We start from the raw sequence: 24423 nt of genomic DNA on the forward strand, positions 1-24423 counted from the left end.
GCTAGCACAAGCCTGTGTAAGTGAGCCCTCTAGTGGCCAACAGAAGTAACTCGCAAAGGATCTAGGTTTGAGGCCCGAATGAACAACTAAATCACTACAAGCATAAAAAAATTATTATGACCACAAATTGATCCATTTAGATAGGGGTCACATGTGCATTGCAATATTTTGAGCAAAACTGTGCTCTTATCCTGCTCATTCAACCTTCACACTGCTCTTACTGGTGCAATGTGCAATTAATGAAGAATGGCCACCAGGCTGGTCCAGTTTAGCCATGAAACCTCCCACACTAAAATGACAGTTTCACTGTCCAACCCCTGTTGATACTGTAGATACGTAATGGTCGATCTAGCATGGTCTCGTATGCAGTGAGTGACTGGATGGCAAGCGGCCTTCAGCTGCGTTTACACCACGGAGCTCCACGACAGCTGGGCTGCTTCATTCTGGCAGACACATATTCCCGCTGTGCTCGACATGGAAAACGGAGCGACGAAAATAACTAGAGCACTGGTTGACCGCGGGTGGACAAAACAGCATGGCAGAGTTTTAGCATCCAATTAAACGGCGCATTTTCCGACCTAACCACCATTAAAGCTCGCCTACAGTAGTCTCGAAAAAAGCAGTTTTCTGCAACTGCCGGGCGCCACGGGTCCCTCAAAAGCTTGACCAGGGAATTATGAATAATTAATCCAGTCTAACGAACTTCTATGCTGCCAGTAAACTGCGCATATCCCGGGGGGAATAATCTAGTACGAGTTATGAGCGGTGAACCGTTTTGCTTATGTGCAGGGAGATAAATTATAAACAAACCTTTTACATAAACTCATGTTTCAGAGACCTGTGGATTTTTTTCCTCACACCTCGCTACGCATCTTCTCATACATCATATACTACTGTACGGGCAATAATTAAACAGGAAAACATCTCGCAGTACGTTTTGGGCCAAGTTATTTAATCATTACACAATGCAGATTGCTTCATGGCATCACGTACAGTTGATCTTTGCATCGTGGTGCCACACGTTTTCTGCTGCTGCGCAAACGCATTCCCAGTGAACACAGCCAGTTCCTCTATGCAGTGTGACTGACCATTTACAGACAGCTCTGAACTCTGTACACATGTGTCGAACCAAAAGGTTCGCCTTTTCAAATACACCATATAAAGCAAAACAACTTGTCAAAGAAGACAACAAAAGATAATTAAAGATAGAACATAATTAAAACAAGAAACAAACCTACTGCACAACTTCATTTCAAGAAAACTATCAGTGTTATATTGTTTACAGTATACACATTTTATTCTTTCAGGCATTAAATTAAATAAATATTTATTACATAACTGTTCAGAAGATTTAACAACTTTCATTGAGGTTAACTAGTCTGATCAATACTAGTCAGACTGGAGAGGGCATCAGCACACATGGACATTTGTAGCACACATGGACATTTGTATCCCACATGTATCAATTTTTTTGGACGAACATTACATTTTTTTTTTATTTAGTTAAGAAATCAAAAATGGAGGTTGTTTTACACCCATAAACTCCTAATAACACTAAAATACATGAGGAGGCAGAGTTTACAAGGACAATATTGTGTGGATGGAAAGGTTTATTTTTTGGACAAATATGCCCTTACATTTTTCTCCAAGATTAAATATAACCTGATATGACTAGTAACCTCTAGGTCAGATGTTCAACATGACATAAAATAGTAATGTTTACAGCCCTGACAACAAACCCTGAATACAGTGTCATTTATAAGAAACGCATACAGAGGGTTCAAGGTGAGCAGGTTGTGTTACTTCTGTTATACAGGTGTATCAGTACTGGGAGAGTGTTTACACTGTGTTTACCTGGACAGCAGTGCCGCACAGCCGTGACTCCTGGAAGGAGAAAGATGAACACAGGAGGAGCGCTGGGGTTCACCTCGGTGCCAAGATGAGCTCATAATGCGTTAGCATCTCATTTTCAGTCTGGAAAATATGTAAAGCTACCAACTTTGTGATATGACTCAGTTTCTCCTTGTCGACATTGTGAAAGTACAGGTTTACTATTGCTGTCGGCCTGAATTGTGGTCTTTGTCCTGAGAGCCAGTGATTCTGGCAACAGCTTGAGAATGCTATTAATGAATTATTATTTTTAAATGCCAATTCAGTACAAATAAAGTTTTATGTTCTCAAAAAACATACTTAATGTACACTTTTTTAGGCATAGCCATCCACATGGGAGAGAAACATAAAGCAACTCGCACCAAATATTTGGTTAGGATTCTCCCCACTACATTTCCCATAGTGCCATGGGACAGGTCTGAAATGGAGTGTGTCACTTTACACTTTACAGGCAGTAGCTGACATGAGCGTACAAACACGAATACATATTGCTGACTGATTGACCAACGTCAGTCCTAACATTGTTAGCTTTCAGAAGTCAGAGCTTAACCCTCTTATGTCTTTGGGGTTAATCTGGTCACCACAGATCCTGCAGGAAATCTTTGCAGTTTTAAACGCAGGTGCATGAAACGTGTGTGTGTCCACATCAGACCCTGCCTGGGGTAGCGTGCCCTTCATTGGGCCTTTTTGGTGCGGCGAGCGATCGCGGTCCAGGCTGCCGTGGGCCGCCTCCCTCTTCCCACTCCAGCACAGGCTGGGCGGGTCTGCCTGCTCCTCCACTTCCTGTCTGCAGTCAGAACTCTCCTCCATCCCAGGGGCCTGTGCTTCAGCACAGCAGTAAACGAGACACAGGCTCCAGCTGACCACCGCCGGCCAGGACGTCCGATGCGCCCGGGTTACCTGCATGACCAGAGCGCAGTGTGGGAGTGAAGGGTTTTAAAGGGGGGCCGGGCGCGGGTTCTACGCGGCCGTAGACGCCAGTGGGCGGGTATGCACCGCTCACCTCTCACGGACAGGGAGGGCCGTGTTGCTGTTCAGGAAGGAGAGCTGCTGCTCCAGACTGCACACACGGAATGCCAGATAACAGGATGAGAGGATGAGGAGGATGATTCTGCAGGAGACGAGCAGAGACACAGTCAGAATAAGGTCGGCCCATCTGGACCCTCTAAAAAAATAACCAAAACAATATTCTGAAATTATTTCAACTTTTCCAAAAGTGGATGTTGGAGTTCAATGAATTTGCACATGAATGTGCACAAGGAGGAAGCTTTAAACAACACAGAACCTCTTAAATAAAAAAATGATTCAATACAACAATAAGAAAGTGCTGAGTTGCAAGCACAGCACAGCATCCTGCGAGGTGCCCTGTGTGAGCAGACAGTCAGTGAGGCACAAAGGCAGACAGGATGTGCCAAACTCACAGCAGGATGAAGAACTTCAACAGGTGCTGCTCCAGCTGGCCCAGTTCTGGTACCGGCTCGGCGAGAAGGATCTTACTGGCCTCCAGACTGCTGTCTGCACACAGAGCACACAACACACAGCGTGGGCTGGGGCCCAAAGCCACGGCATGAGAGGACACACACACACACACACACACACACAGAGCATGGCAAAGATCACAGCTTAATCGTTCTGCAACAAAATTGATAAAATCTTATGTTTGCTTATCTATAAAGGAATTTGCAAAAACTAGCACATTGCAAGAAACAAATACAGCTTATAATCGGTCTGTTCTATCCACTGCAAGGTCTGATCTATCCACTGCAAGGTCTGATCTCTCCACTGCAAGGTCTGATCTCTCCTAGTATCACCCCAACTCCATCCCTCTCACACATTGGAAAACTTCAGGTGTTCACACAGGCACCAAGCAAGAAGCACACATCAATCAATAAGTGAACTAACCTGGTCATGTCTGAGGAAAGTTTATTCACTTACACTTATTAAATAAATCCATCTTTATTATTTGATAGTAAACAGTAAAGAGTAAAGAGAACACAAACTGCTCCTGGCCTAACAGAGTGCCCCCTTGTGGAAGAAAGCCCCCATCACTAATTAACATTACAAGCATTGCTGTGATATTCTACTACGTAAACACAAATTCCATGGTATATTTTATAAACAAAGAAAATATAAATGCTCACATGAATCCCACAACCATAGCATACCTGCTTAACAGTACATCCATTGCCTTCACAGGATCTCTTGACTACAAGAGACCATAGAAGAAACATTTTCATGCAGAAACAGCGATTTCTGTCTCTGAAGTGGCGGTTCCTGGTAATTCTTCACGTTCTCAATGTGGTTTATCAGTATACTATGTGTTGAAGCCATAGCAGTGTATAGCATTTTGGGTTTTATTCAGTCCCAGTATTGTATCCAGTTGATTGTTCATTTGTTTAAGTGCGTTTTATGACATGATGGCGCAGTGCTGGGCAATATAACAGATTTGCGATAAAAATGTATGTGGATAACGATACTTCTTGACATTTTTACTCGATAAGGACAGATGTAACAGATGTAGTTCTGCTGTGTGATATGCTGCTACATCCTGCCACAGAACATAAATAAACGTGGCAATAGCCAGTCAGTCAGGTTTTTGCACGTCAAAGTAAAAGCCTGTTTCTACGCCATACGTTGGTCTCAAAAATACGACAAATGAGTGGGACCAGCGATGTCACGAAAGTGAAAGAGACCTAGCGATATTCTCCAAGGCTGACAGAACTGTCGACAAAAACGCATCAATTATATCAAAATGGTTTTGATTTTTGTAAAGCGATGGAGCAGATTAGCGCAGACGTTAGTCGGTTCAAACCGACTAGATGGGAAACATCAAATCTTTTACACAGCGACCACACACTGTGTGAAAATGCAGCCTAGTGGATCTATACCAGAGGGCTATACCAAAACAATAATAATTCATGTAGTATTTTGTGGCCATTACTCCCGTCCCGATACGAAAATCGATTTAAAAGATTAGAATATAACAAGCACAGTTTCAAGATTATCAGTTTAAGTATAGATGTTGCATTTACATTTTGCACGTTTTACTCGTTTCTGTTTAAAACGAGAGATGTTTGAGAGATATGAAACCACTATCTAATGTTACCTATTAAAAAAAAGTGTTATGGCTGTCTACAGGAGAAACACTGCTGTCGTCTTCCTGCTCCCACCACACCTGCGTTTGCCCTCGGCCTCGGTCGCCCTCTTGAAATGGAAACACATTTCACATATATATATATAATTTATTTTCTTGTAGCAAACTAAACCACTGTCAAGGCGGTAATGAGGCAAAGTCTGCTGCTAGTGTAGGTGAAGCTCTTTTCTACAGTATTTGAGGGCCGTTCCACCAACTGGTTTCTCTCTAATTAATTCCACAGTAAATTGATACTGGATCCAGTCACCCAAAACAACCCAACTGTGGCTCTGAGAACATTTTTAAAATATGTCTCTTTTTGACCACATGCTGAAAGCCACTGTAAGCGTGTATCTTGTGGCCTCTCACTCACCCTCCAGGGGCTTGGCAGGCTTGAAGGGCACCTCTATGGCACTCAGGCTGTTGCTGGAGTTTCCTAGCAGGTCGGGCAGTGAGGAGGAGACGGCTGCTGTTGGGGGAGCCCTCCACTTCAGCACCGGGGCGAAGCCGTCCACAGCCACAGGGTACTCGTCTGGGACCGGGTAGCCGTCCTGCACAAACACGCGTGCGTCAGGGAGGGCGGATGGAACTTACACAAAGGCACCCACTCAGACATGCTCGCACGCACGCACGCACGCACACACACACACACACACACACACACACACACACACACACACACACACACACACACACACACACACACACACACACACAGTGAAATGACAGAGAACGTGGAGCCACCTGATCTAATGTTTTATTTACGAGGTCCAGGGTCCTCTACAGCTGAAGAGCTACAACAGCTCCGTCATTAACTTTTAACGACGGAACACAATAACATTCTTACGTAACATGTGATGATAATCCAATTACTAATTCATCACTGTGAAGCTTTCTATGCTAAACTATACTTTTGTATCGTATCTAGTCTGTGTCAACACACCTGTGCCTTAGAGGAAAAAATTAACTCTGTGTCACTCTAGTGGCTATGTAACATATATCTGTACAATGCCCAGGGGCAGGAATCCAGGAGCAGAGACTTACCAAAGCCAAACAGCTGGGTTCCTCTATATATTGCTTGAAGCTGAGACTCTTTTTGCCATTGACCTTAATGAGGTAAGACATCAGAAATGGGTTTAGTACAGAACAAGCCAGGTGCATGCCATTTACCACACACAAGTCCTGTTCAAACTCTCCTGAAGGGGGACGGGGGCCAAAATCACCTGAAGGGGGGGTGTCAAACTCACCTGAACTGGGGGGGGGGGTGTCAAACTCACCTGTAAGTGTGTGCAGATTCGCCGCAGCACGTCATACACACTGTCTCTGGACAGCAGAGACACAAACACATACTGAGGGAGAGGACACAAAGACACAGAAAGCATGTCAGTGCTACGGCAAAACACATCAGGAACACACACACAGGTATCATAAAATTTAATACAGTCATTAATGATCTCATATATGGGAAAAGCATTCGCAGACCATCAGAAACAGATCATATTATATGAGGGAGGAGGCTTAAAGGATTAAAAAACAGTGTACTGTAAGGTATATATATATATATATATATATATATATATATATATATATATAAAGATTAAAAAAACCAACTACCAGCTTTTGGGTTTTAACACCACATCCCTTAATCCACCTCTGTTCCCACACCAGGCCCAGCCCAGACGCACCTTCTGGCTGGTGTCTGTGGTGATGGCCAGGCCGTTGGGGACCAGGCCCGCTGTCCTGTGCTTCTTCACCAGCCGCACGGACACCACAGGGATGGCCACCTGCGTGAAGAGACAGAGGCAGAGCTGGGGATTAACGAAAGACAGTCAACTAAACGGATAAGAAGGAGAAGAGAGGAGAGGAGAAGAGAGGAGAGGAGGTGCAAGGGCAAAAGTATCAGGTAATGAACTCTGTGCTGTGTTCTTGTTAATTGATCCTCAGATCCTCAGCTCTAAATCCACACCGTTTCCTGCCGCCTTAGCAGGAGAGGAGAGTGTTCGGAATAAAATAAATACATTCATACATTCGCTTGTCCAGCGTAACATAATCCAGACTAAATAACACAAGAGACAAAAGGGCCATGTAACATTATCTGTGTCCAACATAGCTAAATATCCATGTGTTGTCACCTATTACAGCTTCTAAAATTACCACATTTTTCAATCGCCCATTGTCCTTAACCATGCGAGGTACGAAAGCTGCAGATGGGAGATGGGACTGGCAGCATGTTTTGACTTGTTGGCACTTCATGGCCCTAGTGGGTACACGTGATGGCCCCCCAGTCGGGGGCCTCGGGGGAGGGCGAGCGGGGGCTGTTGGTGCAGGGTGCCCACTCACCTTAAAGTCCTTGCCAAAGAGGTTGGTGTAGAAACACAGCCAGTTTCTGGATATGTAGAGTCTTCCCTGCAGTAGGATGTCCCGCAGCAGGGCGCACGAGTACACTGGGGAGGGCGCAAGGGCGCAAGGGCACTTAGCCACCGATCAAGCACAAGGCAGCGGGCACTTTCAAGGAAGAGTCACAGGAGCCTTATGGCCTCAGGTACAGAAGCGAAGGAACAGGAGTTGCATATTTCACAACAGCAGGTCTAATTAGAGTTTTAGGCTTTAGTATAAAGAGCGTAAATAACAACCACTCACGGAGTCTAGCACAGACGCACGAGCAGACACACAGACAAGAGCATCGGTGGAGAGAGCATGCCGAGACCGGCTTACCTTTCATGAGGAGCTCGTCAGTGGGCACGTTCTGGAAGATCTTGTGGTACTGGGAGTTGTACTTGTTCACCGTCTGGGGAGCAGAGGAGGCAGGGAGGGAGGTGAGCTCCTGCCCACAGCCCCTGCGTAGCCTGTTCCTGTCTCGGAGCGGCCGCGAGCTCTGCACCAAGCTCAGCATGCTGACACAACACTAAACAGCCCATGCACTCGGGCTGCGCATCACCTCCAGCTGAGCTGCGTGCGTGCGTGCGTGCGAGCCTTTCTCCAGTGTCCAGGGCCACTCGAGCCAAGCTGGCTATCTCTCTCCTTCTGTGAACCGATCCTGTCTGCTGGCTTTGGTTTCACAAGAGTCACTTTAACAATTAAAGCGCTCTCGCTCACCCGCACGCCGTCTTTCCCGCCCTCTCTCTCTCTCTCTCTCTCTCTCTCCCCCTCCCTCTCTCTCTCAGCCTGCCACAGACCCGCTGTAGATTCTCCCACAGCACCTCAGCGGAAGGAGCTTGCAAGCTTGCACTAGCTTATCTACCCACGCCCAAGTTTGCCTTCGCACTTCCTGCGCCGACACCGTGGCGATGCGCACCACAGCCGCTCGACAACATTCACAATCTGTCTGGGCTGAGGCAGCCGGCCAAGTCATCCGTTAATGCATAACCCCAACGTTGCACAACCTGGATTTGCGTGTAACCATTCAATGCTTTACGTATACGCGAGGTTTATGGGCGATAATCAAGGATTAGGGTCAACACCGATAACGGTAGACAGGGGGGGTTTCACGATGCTTAAATACTCGTTGGCCTTGAACCATGCTTTAACAACTTCCTAAAACTGCTACTGTGTACCAGCAGGTCCATAAATGGCCCTTTATCGGAGAGTGTTGAGATTTGGATGACACCAAAGCCCACAGAAGCTCAAGACTTAGATAAGAGTAATCATCTCATCATACAACAGCAACAATAATAATAATTATTATTATTACGTCTTATGTTGAAATACTTTGAAAATATCAAAATGCTTCCTAACAAGACAGAGGTCACAGCTGAGAAGATATGATATTATGGTACTCACCGACCCTCTGTAGCATTTCTTGATGTCCTCATAGGAGAGGTCATCAATCAGCTGCACCCTGAAAGGGAAAGGATCAAATTTGGCTCGCAGTGCAAAGATGTCATTTAGCTACTAATACAAACACAACTAATGCAACAAACATCATCTTCATCAGTGCTTTTCATCCCAACCCCCTGGGCCGGTCTCAAAGTCAGAGCAAAAACGTGGAACCATCTGTGGGGCTTCCAGGACTAGACTGGACATCATTGGTCTAGACTGTCATATTTCGAATGATACTGGTGAGTAATGCTTCTGCCCTTTATTATGGATTCCAGCTGAAGGTTTTATACAAGCCCCTATGACAGCTGAAAGGCACCCGTGAAAACCAATAAAACTGAATCACAACCTGGCCCTCACACCCTTGCCTATTAAACCAGTCATAATACGGAACATGGCTGTGAACTCCTAAGATATGACCCTGCTGGCATTAAAGCAGTTATATGAGACCCAGCAACAATCTTGTTACTCTTCAAATTAACTCGGACACTGTTGGACACACACACACAAACGCTCACCGCTCCTATTACCCTAGACATGGAGATGAGCCTCTCCAATTAGAATAATCAGGACAGACCTCACTGGAGCTTAAGACTCGAGTTCAAACGGTGTCTACCGGTCACATCATCTGAAATCAAGCCCGCATCAGACTCCGCAGTATTATGGGGGGGATCTTATCTTATTGTTTGCAATATCATATCATCAACATATCAAGGAACAGGATTGTTTTGAAGAAAACAACTGAAATAAAAGAATAAATAAATAAAGACAAAAAATTATTGTATGTTCATTAAAAAAAGTAATTTGCAGCTATAACCACTTGAAGGGACAACTGCTGTAGACAGGTCACAGAAAATTAGTTAAGAAGTGAAAAAAGAGCAAAAAAAAATCTTGCCAATTCTTGTGAATCACATTTTATCATTTTTTTTAATCACATTTTATTTTATCTTTCAACTTTCCACAAACTGCGCACCACACCCAAAAAAGGCATTTTTGCTGCTTTCGTTCTGTCTCACTAAGGAACTGTTAGTAACTTTGCATGAACATACACACACAACCAATTTCCCCCTATATAGTGTCAACAAGAGTATCAACTGAACAAGATATTTCACATTAAAGCACCAGTAGGTAACTTATAAAAATATCTGTTATGTTTTCTAAAACTGTCACGATGTCCGCACAGTGAGTACACAAGACAGATAATCTTAAAAAAAAAATCTGCCCCTTCTGGCCCAACCAACTTAAGCAGCCTCTTCTGGGTCCACCCACTCCTCTTAATCAGGCTGTTCTGGCTCCACCCACTCCTCTTAATTAGCCTGTTCTGGCTCCACCCACTCCTCTTAATCAGCCTCTTCTGGCTCCACCCAGTCATCTTCATGCCATTGTCAAGAATCCCCATAAATATCGCTTGGCACTTTAACTTTGTGTAGCAAGCAATCAAGCATATCAGTTTATGAACAGGTATCTTGTAGCAGAGACCCTTCAAAGCTCAAAGTGTTTTATTGTCATATGCACAGAGGAAATAGTTTTCCTTAGATACAATGACAATCTTACACATATCTCACACATATCTAAAATATTTTAATGTTAAAAATCCTTTTAAATTTGGATGACCATTGTTCATTTCAGAAAACAGTGTGAACTAAAATATGCTACCTTTCTTGATGTCATCATAGTATCAGAGCCTCTCGAGAACTTTCCCCTTTTTCATGCCAACCAGGAATGTGCTTCACCCATTAAAAGGCCTCCGAGTCCTTTGACGTGTTGCTTAAATTTGGTAAACAAATTAAACTTGCTACTTCACACCTTGATTCATGTAATTCCCTCCAAGTGGAAGTTTGTAAATGTCCCAGTATATGTCCCAGTATATGTCCCCGTATATGTCCCCGTATATGTCCCTGTAAATGCCCCCTTGTCAGATTCACACTGGGGGGATATGATGGCACCACCGGTCAGGTGGTCTTTTTATTGGCTGCAACAGTGTCAGGGAATGCACAGCCTTACTTCTCATATACATTAGTAATATTAGTGTGCATATACATGTCATTTTCCCCAGCTGTTCCATGTTCTCAGGATAAATCTAAAGGTGATCATGTTTCTCTATTGCTGCCCCCAGGCTCTGAACCAATCTTCCTCTCCGTGGACCAACAGCTGAAAATCTGAGAAACATTCCTGCGTGATAAGCAGCATTCTGTATGTTTGGTCTCACCTCGTCATGATTCATTCTGTTTTCTTTTTCATGTCTTTATTCTGATCGGTCAGTCCTGGCATCGGCACGTTGAGGCTGTAGCCTACAGGTGCTCTGTAAACAAGAACTTGTGAAGCGAACAAACAACGTGCTTGCTGAGACTGCAATGCCACAGGTGGAGAGACGTCCTCTCCGAGCTCAAGGGTTCCCAGGTTGTTCTGGATATCATTGGGCGTCTGGTTCAGCAAGGACTAAGAGGCCATAGGCCCCTGGCAACAGAGGGTCTCCTGCTTGCCAGCTTGTATCACTGTCTGTCACTTCCTCTATATGAGCATTTTGGCTGGCACTAAGCATGTGTAGGTGGAGAGGTCCTATTGCGTTAGCCCTACCCCTATAGCAATCTAACACAGCCTTTCCCCAACACGCTTCCACACTTCACCATATTTTGTTGTTGCTGGTGTTTCTACAGAAATCTACTGTTAAACAAAAGAGGAGACACGGTAATGTCTTCAAGAGCCAAGTTTGTGTATCTTAACAGATTAGTTTGTGTGTATGACATGAACTTCAGGATGGCATCCTCAAACATATTTTGTTCCGTCATGAGGGGGCGTTGCTACAGCAGACTCAGCTGCAGTTAGGGCCTCTGAAATACTCGTTCTATTTTGATGCACCATCATTGGCCAGTGCTTCAACACAGAAGGCGTTAAAAAAAAGGCTTGAATCTTTGCTACCAAACTGACAGTTGCAAGTAGCACTGGCTATACCAAGCAGTCACACGGCACTTCCACCGAGAACACGAGTCCTGGCAGGGGAACGTGTTATGCCAGTCTCCTGGAAAGACACGAGCCGCCCTTGGGAAAATGCAGTCACGCTATACTGAGGGAGGAGGTGATGAAGGAGGGGAGAGAGAGAGAGAGAGAGAGAGAGAGAGAGAGAGTTTCCATCTGTCTTCTATGCTAACACTGCTGGGGAAGGTCAGAGTTTTACGTGGGTGCTTGGATGACACTTTAGCTACTGGTGTGATGGGGCTGACAGCAGATGACCACACTGCCCTCCATGGTAACGTGAGGAGGAGGAGAACCGTAATCAGCATTGTGTAACACTGACATGAAGGGCAGAGTTTCTGCTTTCAACTTTTACTGAGGCATTAATAGAGAGCAGAATCTTAAACTGCAAATACGCAATAGAGGTTTGTGTTGTTTACAAAAAAACATTCTGTCAGGGGAGTTTCAAAACCATTAAAGCATTAGAAGTGTTTCTACTTCAACAAGTGTGAAATAACCACCGTCTTATAATGCCGTAGCGCCAGCTCACCACTCTGCATGTTAATCTATAAATAGGCCTGACACCTCTAGGCCCTATTGTTGCACTCAGCCCACACTCAACACTACAGCTGGACGATACTGCAAAGAAACACAAACTGCAGTTTTGTTTTTGAAACAATATGAACGCAATATGAAATTCAAGAATTTTCAGCAGATGTTGTGAACAGCACTATTTGGAATGAATTCATCACTGGGGAGGTTTTGTAGGGGGTGTTCTTTTGTCAAGAAAATATAAGTGGTGATTTTTTTAAAAAGCTGAAAAAATTCCTTTTTACTCTGAAGTTCCTGTTTGTGGTTGATGTGCTTTCTGCAGCTGAAATGATTTCATACAACTGACATTGCTTTTAATTTAGCAACCAAGCTTTGCTTTTCTTGTTTTCTCCTGTATTTCATTTCAAGTTGTGGTTTTCAAGTTCTAGATCAAAAATGATTGTTATTGGTGGTTTGCCCTGCAGGCAGAATTATCATCACTCACAACAAACGCAGTGTATCCAAGAATGCTAAAATCTGAGTAAATATTACACAGCAGCAAAGAATATTGCACATGCACGTATCGTAATGATGTTGATACGATATATTGTGCAACCCCTGCCCGGGGTAGTGCTAGCAGGGTAGTGCAGACCAGAGAGTTACACCAGGAGCCTGAGCACGAGCCAAAATGCACCGAAGACTCGAAAGGGAATCCATCCCTGGGGCAGCAGACCAAAGGTGCCAGTGTCAATAATTCACCTGCAGTCAAGCAGAAAGGGCCAAGGAAGATCGAACCTGCAGCTTTACAGACGAAACCCAACCTGGGCAGGGCCCAGAGCTGGCCTGCAAGGCACTCAGCCCCTCATGGCAGAGGGCACGGACGGCTGCAGACACAACCAGCAGAGCACATCGCGAGGGGGAGGGAGGAGCCTGCCAGGCACAGGGGCGGGGCCATCCTGGTGCAGGGGCGGAGCCAGCGCCCGCTCCTCATCACAGGGAGCCACAAATCCACACACACCCGGGGAGACGCAGACACACACCCAGAGACACGCACGACACACACACACACACACGCAGGGAGATGCAGACACACACCCCCAAAGGAATCACAGACTCCATGTATGCCTGGTGTCCCCTCGATCAAGTAATTCAGACATTGGTCCGATCATCATCATCATCATGCCAGTGTGAGATGGCATTCTCAGGAGATTCATCTGTGTAAAACTTCAAATGGCCTGCAGAGGGCGTGTGAAGTACTACGGAAGCTTAGGAGAATATTTATCCATGAAGTTTATGTAATAAAGATATTAAGTTAACATTCAAACTTCAAGTAAAATGGAATTTGGTCATTGAATGATTTATAATATTTCAGATTCTCTTAAACATCCTACTTTCAGTTACTTGTTAGATTACACTTAAGTAAATACTAAAGTAAACGCTATACTAAAGGACCATTCAGATCACGGGAGAAAGCAAACAAATACGTTGCCACATCTGCTAAATAAACATAATTCAACAACAAACCTACTGAAACAACCAGACCCAAGTAAGTGTTTGCAGAAAGCTTGTCGACCGGGTATGAATTTCGTTCCTATGACGTTCCCTTAGAAACCATGGAAAACTTTAGCAGATTTCCTATTTTAACAACAGGGTAGATATTTACAGAAACCAAATCTCTGCAGTAAGCCTACCCTTCCTTGTGCTACAGTACCGTGTCACCAGTTCTTGTTCTAGAAACAACCGTAGGGCCCTGTGAGCATATGAAGTGTCTATCCTGACTTGCCTGTAGTGTGGTAGGCTCAGCTGGTCTTCCTCCCTCGGGTGTTCAGACATATCCTGAAGTGTTATGAAGCCACCATCCTTGCACCTCCCCTGAGACTCATTCATGGTCTTGGCCCTGCACAAAACCAAATACAATTACAAGGTCTTTGCATGTGTGCGCGCTAGTGTATGCACACTCTCTCTCTCACATACACACTCACTCTTGCTCTCTCACACACCAACCTTCACGTCACGGCCACGCCCACATCCATTCATCCATGCTCAAAGGGCGTGACAAACAGTGCCGAAAAATACCCAAGCGACCTGGCGCACCGCTGTGCTGGAAACACCCAGGGAGAGAACGGAGGGGCGTGGCTCGCCTGTGAAACCCCCAGTCAGAAACCATCCTAGCGCCTTGCTTCTATTTATATTAGAGGTGTTAAGCCAATGGAAAAAGAAGAGGGCTGAGGCCTGCCCCGGATGGCCGGCCTCAGCACGCCACAGGAAGACAGCAGAGCTGACATGAAAGGACGGAACCTTAGGCAACATCAGTGCATATCAATATAACCAGCAGGCAGAAGGGTTGGCCCTTATGACAAAGTGAGCGCAACATGCTATCGCCTCCCCGTAACCACTGGATCATCACAGGGAACGTGCTACAGTATACAAGTGTTGGTCCAAGCTCATACATGGTGCGGTGGCCACGGACATCCTAATGGAAGTCAAACGTGCCATCCACCGCCCATATTAAAGCATATTTACCCAGCAACGGCATCACAGGGTGACTGCTAAGCCATTTACACTAAATCAGTAAGCCCCTGGGGTCTCTCAAAGACACAATTCACCTTTTCCCCACGTCTCCTCCAAGCTTTGCACGTGCTGTGAACAAGCCCTAATAAAAGGGCCAGAAGTGAAAGGAGGAAGCCAGGTTTCTTTGGTCTTGTTTGTGTTGTGTCTGGTTTGAGGTTAGACTAAACAAAGTCCGGGGAAAAAGTGATTCCGCCTCAGCCTGCGCACGTCTTCGGACATCCGTGTGTTCTGGTCAATTTCTCTGTTGGCAAACGACTGAAGTATAACTTTAATATCTATTACAAGAAGGAGATGGGCATTCTGCAAAGCCAACCAAAACCTCAACAGTTAAAGGCCAATAAGCAAAGCTTATTTCTTAATAACAACCGAGAAGTATAGTGATGTAAATGAGTGACGGGGGATGGTCAGAGAGACAAAGGGGAATCGGTAAATAATAATCAAAACGTACAGTGGGATTCAGGGCGGTCCTACGCAGACATGGTGGGAGCGAACACGGCGTCCCTCTAAACGCAGAAGGCGTGTCATCAGAATGGAGGTCAACGTTCGGAGGGACTCCAGCACTGGAAGCAGCCGCTCGGAGCCGCACGGAGCGGACCTGGGTGTGAACGGACCGAGAAAGGAGGCTCAACCGCAGAGGTCCAGCTGGACACGCTGGGAATTTTAACAGAACCATGGACTCTCTGAACACTTCTCGGCTTTGCAGAAAGTACATCACATCCCCTGCATGAAATAGCGGAGGAACAGAAGTGCACCCGGGGACCCACAGATGCAGCTTTCTTTAGCACCGTGCAGCTGTGTGACAGCTTTCCTCCCCACCACTGTAAGACTATACAGCAACTCTCCTTTCTGCAGGGCCACTGGTGAACTATACTGAGCTACACTATACCGACCCATGTCCACTTTATATTAATACCGACACACAGTGTGCCCTGTTACTTATTGCTGTGACACCTTGACTTTCACTTGGCACTTCAGTCTGAGTACTGTGACCACTGCTCTTCTCCATAATCGTCTGGAAGTCTGTTACCCCAAAGACATTTTAATTCTGAGGCACTTATGTAACCCCCTCTATCTATTTTAGACTCAATTATTTATCCCTGTACTTGACTATTTCATGTAGAATATATTTTGCTCAAGAGCAGAATATATTCTACTGTGATGCTGCAGTTATCTTTATGATCAATAAAGTTTTATCTTACAAAACAAGTTTTTTTTTTTTTTTTAAGCTGACTACTTAGAAATATTAACTAATGTTACGTGCTGAATAGCAGACTGACCAGAGGTTGACCATTGACCACAGGTAACCATTCAGATATTACAGGCTACATGTGTGTGAACTCTGAACGTCCATCTCTGGACCCGAGTGCTACTGAAGACTGAACAGAACCTTGCAAGCAGTGTTAGATTGAGTTAAAAACTTGGTGGGAACCAAGAACTGTAGGAAAATGTACATTAATTAGGTATACAAATGTGTTATTATACACTTATGTCCATAAGTTGTAAATATTAGGCCGCACAACCTGCCTTCGTCACTTTTACTTGGAATGCACTATTCCACATGCACTGCTGTACATAGTACTGTTGTTGCACATTTTCTGCCTCTGTATTTTTATGCCCTTTGTATTTTATTCATCTTTTATTCACTTTATTCATTCTTTCTATTTATATTCCCTTATTATTACTTGTTTTTGTGTTGCACCTTCATGCCGAAACAATTCCTAGTTTGCAAACCCTGTTCATTGACAATGGCAATAAAACTTTTTCTGATTCTGATATTTTAATGGGAAACATATTTCAGTATGAATCGAGACCATTCATTTTAAGAATTAATAAAATAATACTACAACTTGTCTATGTTGGACATTTAACGGAAACCAATCCATATTTCTAATCCATATGATGCGTTTTTAAAAAGTATTCATTCCCATCCCCTAAGAGTGAACAACGCGTGTAAAAGGGCGCGGTACTGTTAGAACAGAAGGATGCTTATGGTCCTGTAATCTCTCTTCCTCTGTTGTCACACTGGTAGGCATAGCTGCTAAAGTGCAGGAGCTCAGTACATCCATTCAGACGGAACATCTGCAAACAAACTGCACCCCTGGTGCCCGCAGCTGAATGGGGCCCTGGCTGATGGAAACGCATTAACGGGTCGTTTGCAGGTGTAGCACAGGGCAGAACAAATTTGCCCACACCCTCCACCACGGATCATGTGTTAATGTCGGCTGTGGTGCGCCAGGTGCGGGAAAAATAAAGCCGACAAAAGGACTTTGTTCTATGAGATGTCAACAGTGCTTTGTTCGATTTTGTAAATGCTGGAGGGACTTCAAAAGATCTTGTTGGTGGTTATCTGAAGATCAAGCTTTGGGACAGATGGTTCTGTATGACGAGGAAAGAATTATTTGCATGGTCAGAGTAGGACTGTTCTGTCCAACTCCTCTTCCCCATAAAAAACGCCAACTTATTAAATAACTGTTAAATTTAGGCTGAATGCAATGGGCGTTGTGTCTCGATTTCCAAGTCCAAATTTAAGATACAAATTAGTTCTTTAAATAAAAACGAATCCATTCCACTTACTGTATCTATAAACAGCCCAGATGATTCACAGACCAAACACAACAGCGAGTACTTCTACAAGAATTGACGGGGTTTCAGGATGGGGGAAATAATTTTAAATGGATACAGCGTTGACTTTGTGTGGCGTTAGATGTGGCGGGTCCAGAAAGTCAAAGTACTGTAACGTACTGGAGTCAATATAAAACTAGCGCATTCATCTGAAATCCACAAATGAGTACACCCAACATAAAGAAGCAACTAAAACAGGAATGGTGTGTCCAACACAGAAATCAACGGTAAATTCAGTCAACACTAATTTCAACTTGCCATCTGTCGAATTTGCTTGATTCCAGTAGGTTCTGTTAGACGGTTCTGGAGAAGGTCACGACGCATGCTGGGGAACCCAAAGCGCTTTTCTCAATATTCGGCATACGGATGGCACTCCGACATCCCCTATAACACTTACCCAAGCGGATTTAATATCCACCCAACGCAAATAGCACTCGAATACCGAAGGACTCGCCAGAACTGGGCCCACGTACCTGAGACACAAGCCGTCCTCTCCTCCACGACAGTCAAGTTCTCCACGGACGTGTGCTGGCATAGCGGCGGCGGCTCGACATATTAGTGGGACGCGAGTGAATTATGATCACAAGTGATCTCCGTCGTGGTTCTTTAGGGATGAAGGATGAAGATCCAGTGTGCAAACCAGCGCCACAGAGTCGGACGCACACAGCCTACAGCCTACAGCCACTCGGTGCTGGACGAACCTGTTGCGCGAATGTTCCCTAAAACGCGGAGGTGGGCGAGACACGACAGCTCAGGTCCACGATCTTTGGGTTCACACACCGCCACACACGACACGGTCGGTCCTTTAATGCACAAATCAAGCACATATTAGATACCTATTTTAATGCGTAACACTTCACCTATTTGCGATTCCCTTCCTTTAAGGAAAATCCATGCACACATACAAACATTATCTTTACCGCTTCACCCCGCTAGTCGGGATGACAAAACAGAGGTGTCAATTCCAGGTTCAGAAAGTAAAAGTCCTCACCAGGATTTTGCTCAAGCTTGCTAGATTTTCTAATTAGTGCAATCCAGGTAAAATTAGTGGAATCAACACAATCCAGGAAGCCTGAGCAAAATCCTGACGAGGACTTTTACTTTCTGAACCTGGAATTGACACCTCTGCAAAACAATGATTTTATATACCACCGTTTAATACGAGTTTGAAATTCGTGTGCGATGGTATACTGTATTATAAAATAATTCCTGCCACCCCATCATTCTTTACTTTCACCGTACTGGCTTTAAATGGTTTAAGAGACGCATGTACCTCTTCACCGCGTCACTAAGCACTTCATCAGTCTTCTTTTGCACCAGGGCTTCAGCGTGATAGGTCAGTGTTGGGAAGATTGTCAATTTTTACTCGTAAAATTTGATAAGACTGCAAAATACGTCCTTCACCCTGGACAAAGGCATCGGCCCAGTGTTGTAAACGTGCACTTACCCGAGTTCATTATGAGCCAGATTAAACTAGAGGTTCCAGTTGCGACCCTGAGGCCATCATGCCAGACCAGGTTTTCGATCCAGCTTCCTCACAGGCCTGAACCAGGTAAATCAAGAGCTTCTCCACTACCTTGATACAGTGTGGTGGGAGGCAGATCAGAGTAAACAAGACTCCGTCTCCATAGACTGAAATTATAAGTGTGTATGAAGGCAGCTCTCTGGAGACAGCAGATAACCCACAACACACGCAGTATGATGGCCGGGTCTGTGCACTGACTGGATCTGGCTGTCAAACTGTACAAACTTCTCATTCAGAAAACACCACAGAACAGGTTAGCATTTCAAAAAACATTTTCAAAGAAAGACCACACACACTTTTTATTTCAACACCAAGGAAGCAAGTGAGACACACTAGGACAGATGTGATTGTCTCATAAAAAGATTTATTTTTTTGCCTAAATGTACAAAGGCAAGTTACAGTATTGTATAAAAAAACCAACATGGTAATGTACACTTTACATACGAGAGGACAGTCCAGGAGGAAACAGGTCAACCCAAGTGATACGGCCAAGGAATTATTTCAAACAAAATCGTTTAAAAAAAAATGTAAACATCCTTTAGTATCAGTGGTCGATACTTTGTGAAAAAGAAAAAAAATAAAACAAACAAATAAACAAGCAGTATTTGTGTTTTAAGAGCCAGGGTGGAGAGAGGAGGCAGACGAGGTCCTGTGCGACGTACGACGCAAAACATGCAGAAAAGCGCAGCTCCCACTCGAGAGACGAGTGGTGTCTGCAGGAGCTCCGGGGAGCTGGAGCCTCTTCCTCAGGACACGGAGTTCACCGAAACCGAGACCACTGTGGGCAAGTTCCGGTGTCTAGCTGTCGAGATTCGCGTGCTGTGACGTTTAAGGACGCAGGCGCAAAGGGTGAAGCTCAAAGACGTCAACCCAGACAGGCCAAAAGAAGCGCTTAACCAAACTATCCACTGTGGGAGCCTCAGGCGTGCGATATGAAACCTTTATACCCTTCGAAGTTAATGAACCTCGGCGTCCTCTTGCTGGTGGCTGTTGCTTTGAGAAAATTAAAGCCCTGTTTAATGAAGAGTCCTCAGAATCCTCTCCGCATAGCTCACAGCAAGACACTCTTTCGCTTTCGGGACGGAGTTCTAATCTGACAATTTAACCTGGCGGTGTTCTGAACGGATGTTAACGCTAACGCCGAGCCCCCCACACACACTCAGCATGATGTCAAAACAAGAGGTGTGGTAAGATTGTAGTAGGAAGGCAATCAGGAGTGCAAAGGAACAAGAAAACAAAGAGGGCCACTGAAATTACAAAGTTACAAATCACTGAAACACCATAAAAGCAGACGGATCTCCGGTCGCATTTGTAAAATAATTCCTCTGTACATCATATACAGACACCATACTATGTGTGCAGCATGAAAGACAGCAATACAACAGCAAAAGGTGTTGAAACAAAGCTCGCTTTGCCTGAGAAGACACGGTTCTAGTGTTATAGTACACCATGCTGACCAACATGACAATCCGCGGATAAAAAGTTGCGGCTGGGCTACCGGAGGAGGGAGGGTGGGGTCAAAATAAATGTCCCACACATTTGCAACACATTAGAGCATCACATAATTTTAAAAGTCATAGGATGAGAGGCCCCCATGCAAGTAATCATAGAGCAAACTCTATCACAGGGCTTCTGGCCTCTCCCAGGAAACAGGTACATGACATTAATACAGACCACACACAGCTCTATTAAAACAGCCAGTACCAGTTATGTTTCGTCACATCACTGACTACACGCTTCAGGAACCTGGGTGGTAATGACAGTACATCCAATCTCGGCAAGCCACAGGGAGGGAGAATGTTTGAGCCCAAGCTAAAGGAAGGGGGGATCTGGGAAGAGTCAATCTTCCCTCATGTGAAGAACCCATCCCAGTCCCCTGCAATGTGGTTCTGCTCACAGAGAATGAATGATAAGTGTCTCTGGGTTCAAACAGACATGACATCACTTGGGTCAATGTACTAGTTCTGCATATAGGAGCTACATGACCCCTGAGTCCTGGGTTAAGCCAGCTTCAGGACCCCCGAGCCCTGGGTTAAGCCAGCTTCAGGACCCCCGAGCCCTGGGCTAAGCCAGCTTCAGGACCCCCGAGCCCTGGGCTAAGACAGCTTCAGGACCCCCGAGCCCTGGGCTAAGACAGCTTCAGGACCCCCGAGCCCTTGGCTAAGACAGCTTCAGGACCCCCGAGCCCTGGTCTAAGACAGCTTCAGGACCCCCGAGCCCTGGGCTAAGACAGCTTCAGGACCCCCGAGCCCTGGGCTAAGCCAGCTTCAGGACCCCCGAGCCCTGGGCCAAGACAGCTTCAGGACCCCGTATCCTGGGCTAAGACAGCTTCAGGACCCCGTATCCTGGGCTAAGACAGCTTCAGGACCCCGTATCCTGGGCTAAGACAGCTTCAGGACCCCGTGTCCTGGGCTAAGACAGCTTCAGGACCCCGTGTCCTGGGCTAAGACAGCTTCAGGACCCCGTGTCCTGGGCTAAGACAGCTTCAGGACCCCGTGTCCTGGGCTAAGACAGCTTCAGGACCCCGTGTCCTGGGCTAAGACAGCTTCAGGACCCCGTGTCCTGGGCTAAGCCAGTTGCAGGTTGAGAAATGACTCCAGGAGCACAAGTGCATCACTCCAGTGAAATGGGGGGAGAAAATAAAAAACAAACAAACAAACAAACAAAAAAACAAAAACAGCATGTCAATGTCAATAAATACTTCAGAAAGAAAAAAATATTTTCAACTCCCATTCGTGAAGAGAAATGAAGCAAAGGTGTGAAGAACGTAGCTGTTCCTTTGATCTGAACTGTGAACATGTTCATAGGGAGGACGGGGTACAGGAGAACAGTCCTGACCCTCCTGAAAAAGTCACGCACAAACATATGCATGCATGAACGCACACATGCGCGCACACACAAAAAAATACCCAAACAAAAACGAGGCATATGGCAATGAAACTACGCAGAACAGGGCGCTAGCGACGTGTTTATGAGACAAACAGTGAAAATAAGCAGCACCTCTCACTCACAGAATCCAGAAAGACAACAGCTGTGAAAACCAGGGGGTTCAAATGCTTAACATGTCATCAAGAACGCGTGTTCAAAGGAAAAGGGAAACGACTCCAACCACTCCGACGTGATAAACTATGTTCAGTCTTTATTTTCTTTATTTAACCCACCGCTACAAGCCTCTCCTCCGGCCACAGTGGAATTCTGGGAGTGTTATGCAGTCAGCCATTCTCATGATCAGGGATTTTTATTGGGTTTTATTATTCTTTTTTTTAATTGACTCCTCGCTTGTTCACAGCGAAAGTTCAGTAGCCAGCCGGGGGGGTGGGGGTGGGTCAGGACACGGCGGGATGGCTTTGAACCTGGTCTCACAGTCCTCAGTGGGGAACGAGGTACGGATGCTAAGAAAACATCAGTCTGCCACACATTCTGGCAGAAAAAAAACCAAAAACAAAACAAAAACTAAAAATATAGAAACACCATTCAACTGATGTCTAAATGAACCCCGTAAGCTTCCTCACATGATCCAGTCACATGAGAATTTGTAATGATGAGGCGAGGCAGTCAGGGCTCCCTAAAAGGAAAGACAAACACACATACAGGTCTTTGAAAAGACAAGAAATATCTACATCAATCATGGCAATTCTTTACTGCCTACTATGACAAGCTTCAGAGGGAATGCTCTGATTAACCATTAGGGGTCAGTGTTGCCTTCATTTCCAGGAGAGCAGGTTGATTTCAGTAAAACTGGAGACTGTCTCTTTTGCTCTCTGGAAAACACCAGCCTCAGACTGGGGACCTTTACATAATCATGGTGCTTCAGAACAGATGGTGGCCTGTGAAACTCTTGAGTGTTGTGTCAGAAAGCTTTTTAGCAAGAGAACTCTGAGCTGAAACAGCACGCGTAGTGACCTCTCAGAAAATGTGTCAGAAATACCAGGCAGTCCATTCGTGAACTTAGAACGAAACCCGAAAAAAACCACTAAAACGTTTTAACATGCAAAGCAAGAGTGAAATCAAAGGGCCCCCCACCCCAGAAAACCTCCTTTTCTCACAATTTGGCCTCTCCCGTGTTCTGGGCTGTCTGCTATCTGGTTGCTTGTCTTACCATTCTCACCTCCGTGCTGGTGGGTAGAGGGAGGAGGCTGCTGTTTGATGACTGGCAACAATAGTGGATGATGACAGGCCTGAGGGAGAGAGAATGGTTGGGGGGAGGGTGGGGAGGAAGGGAAACAAATCACATGGAGCAGCTCGATATTCTTTCATCGCAGAACACAATCATTTCATTACTCCATCACCGTTTCATCAGCTTCCGAACTACATAAAATGGCATCCACTTCGGCGCGCCCCTAACTTCAGGAGTTCATGTCAAAGGAGGCTTGCTCACCTGTGGCGTACGACAGATCGTACTGGCCAGACACGAGTGGATAGCCCAGGTGATGCGACGCCATGATCCGCTGGGACGGGGACGAGCGCGGGCGGTCCATCTCCCTGTCCCTGTCTCGCTCCCTCTCCGCCGCCATCCGCTCCCTGTCATGGGGGGGCTTCTCGCCGACCGTCGGGGACTTGCTCTTGTACTGGCTGGCGTGTTGGTGCAGGATGTCCAGAGCTTTGGCCTCCGAGGCGGCCTTGTTGACTGTGGGGCTGGCACGAGACTTCTCGCCCTCCTCTCCCCCTCCCATCTTGCCTCCATAGGGCGAGAACGGGTAACCAGCGGGCAGATAGGGGCCTGAACAGGAAGTGCGTACTGATGATGCACTGGTGCAAATGATGCAAATACCTTTTTTTTTTTAAAAGGTATTTATCAATTACATAAAAGCTCCTGAAAGTGTTAAACAATTTACTGAAAACTGAAACTGCTTACATATGAACTAACATGACACCCAGTGATAAAATAAACCATGCAGCAGTGAAGAAAATGGCCCTGCTGCCTCCCATGACAACAGAGACCGAAAACAGGGTGAATTCATGATCACCGCGCTCCTAATTCCTAGACAGAGCTCAAGGTTCAGTGTGAAAGTGAATCACCGTTTCAAAATGATGATGTGTATACTGTCGCGGTGTGCAAATCAAATCAAAACCCTTCGGTTTACTCTTCTCTCGCCTGGAGTCTTCAGTGGGAGTTATAATGTCATGCATTAAGGTCAACGGAAACACAAGAAGTCCACAGCGTGGCTTTAAGCTCACAGATGACGGACGTAGTGCACTAGAGCCATTTCTGCTAGCTTGCATTCAAACCATTTTGCTGCCTGCACCCGATGCTTGCAAAAATGCCACTTGCATTACTGCATCGAATACAGGGGACGGGAAAAAACAGGCACTTTGAGTGTGAGCGTGAGAAATATTTGCCAGACGCCAATCATGGCTTAGCCTCTGGATCGCTTATTTTGAG

At 45.5% G+C, this 24423-nt stretch overlaps 2 protein-coding genes across 11 annotated transcripts in view; both read right to left on the minus strand.

Annotated features, from left to right (window-relative positions):
* Positions 1-931: 931 nt before the first annotated feature.
* gramd2aa (GRAM domain containing 2Aa) lies at positions 932-18396 on the minus strand. 5 transcript variants are annotated; one of them, XM_077023757.1, is made up of 12 exons: positions 17989-18396; positions 14106-14219; positions 8804-8861; positions 7739-7811; positions 7364-7467; positions 6709-6807; positions 6301-6372; positions 6068-6130; positions 5397-5574; positions 3312-3405; positions 2894-3001; positions 932-2790 (listed from the first exon to the last, which is right to left on the minus strand). In XM_077023757.1, exons 1-12 carry the CDS (start codon positions 18048-18050, stop codon positions 2787-2789), a joined length of 1029 nt encoding a protein of 342 aa, XP_076879872.1. In that variant the 5' UTR covers positions 18051-18396; the 3' UTR covers positions 932-2786. The 5 variants fall into 5 exon arrangements, with proteins under 5 accessions (XP_076879872.1, XP_076879873.1, XP_076879874.1 ...); XM_077023758.1 differs by lacking the exon at positions 17989-18396 and adding an exon at positions 17774-17898; XM_077023759.1 differs by lacking the exon at positions 14106-14219 and having other exon boundaries at positions 17989-18389.
* A 986-nt stretch (positions 18397-19382) lies between these two features.
* Positions 19383-24423, minus strand: part of znf609b (zinc finger protein 609b) — a 32614-nt gene continuing 27573 nt past the window's right edge. For 5 of the 6 annotated variants that reach the window (XM_077023766.1, XM_077023763.1, XM_077023762.1 and 2 more), the window contains exons 7-9: positions 23419-23760; positions 23149-23218; positions 19383-22605 (exon numbers count right to left, since the gene is read on the minus strand). In XM_077023766.1, the coding sequence (XP_076879881.1) occupies positions 22596-22605; positions 23149-23218; positions 23419-23760 (422 nt within the window). In that variant the 3' untranslated portion in view covers positions 19383-22595. Of the gene's footprint in view, positions 22606-23139; positions 23219-23418; positions 23761-24423 lie in introns of all 6 variants that reach the window. The other variant, XM_077023767.1, reaches the window with a different exon arrangement.

This window comes from Brachyhypopomus gauderio, chromosome 12, assembly GCF_052324685.1.
Source record: "Brachyhypopomus gauderio isolate BG-103 chromosome 12, BGAUD_0.2, whole genome shotgun sequence".
NCBI classification, from domain to species: Eukaryota; Metazoa; Chordata; class Actinopteri; order Gymnotiformes; family Hypopomidae; genus Brachyhypopomus; species Brachyhypopomus gauderio.

What these genes read in the sequence shown, in the direction of transcription:
- gramd2aa (XM_077023757.1), bottom strand. Translation starts at nt 18,050, where the DNA reads ATGCCAGCACACGTCCGTGGAGAACTTGACTGTCGTGGAGGAGAGGAC. An exon ending in CTGAGCCTACCACACTACAG is followed by an intron (nt 8,862 to 14,105) that starts GCAAGTCAGGAT and finishes TTTCCCTTTCAG; the next exon opens with GGTGCAGCTGATTGATGACC. An exon ending in TTGAAGTTCTTCATCCTGCT is followed by an intron (nt 3,002 to 3,311) that starts GTGAGTTTGGCA and finishes CGTCTCCTGCAG; the next exon opens with AATCATCCTCCTCATCCTCT.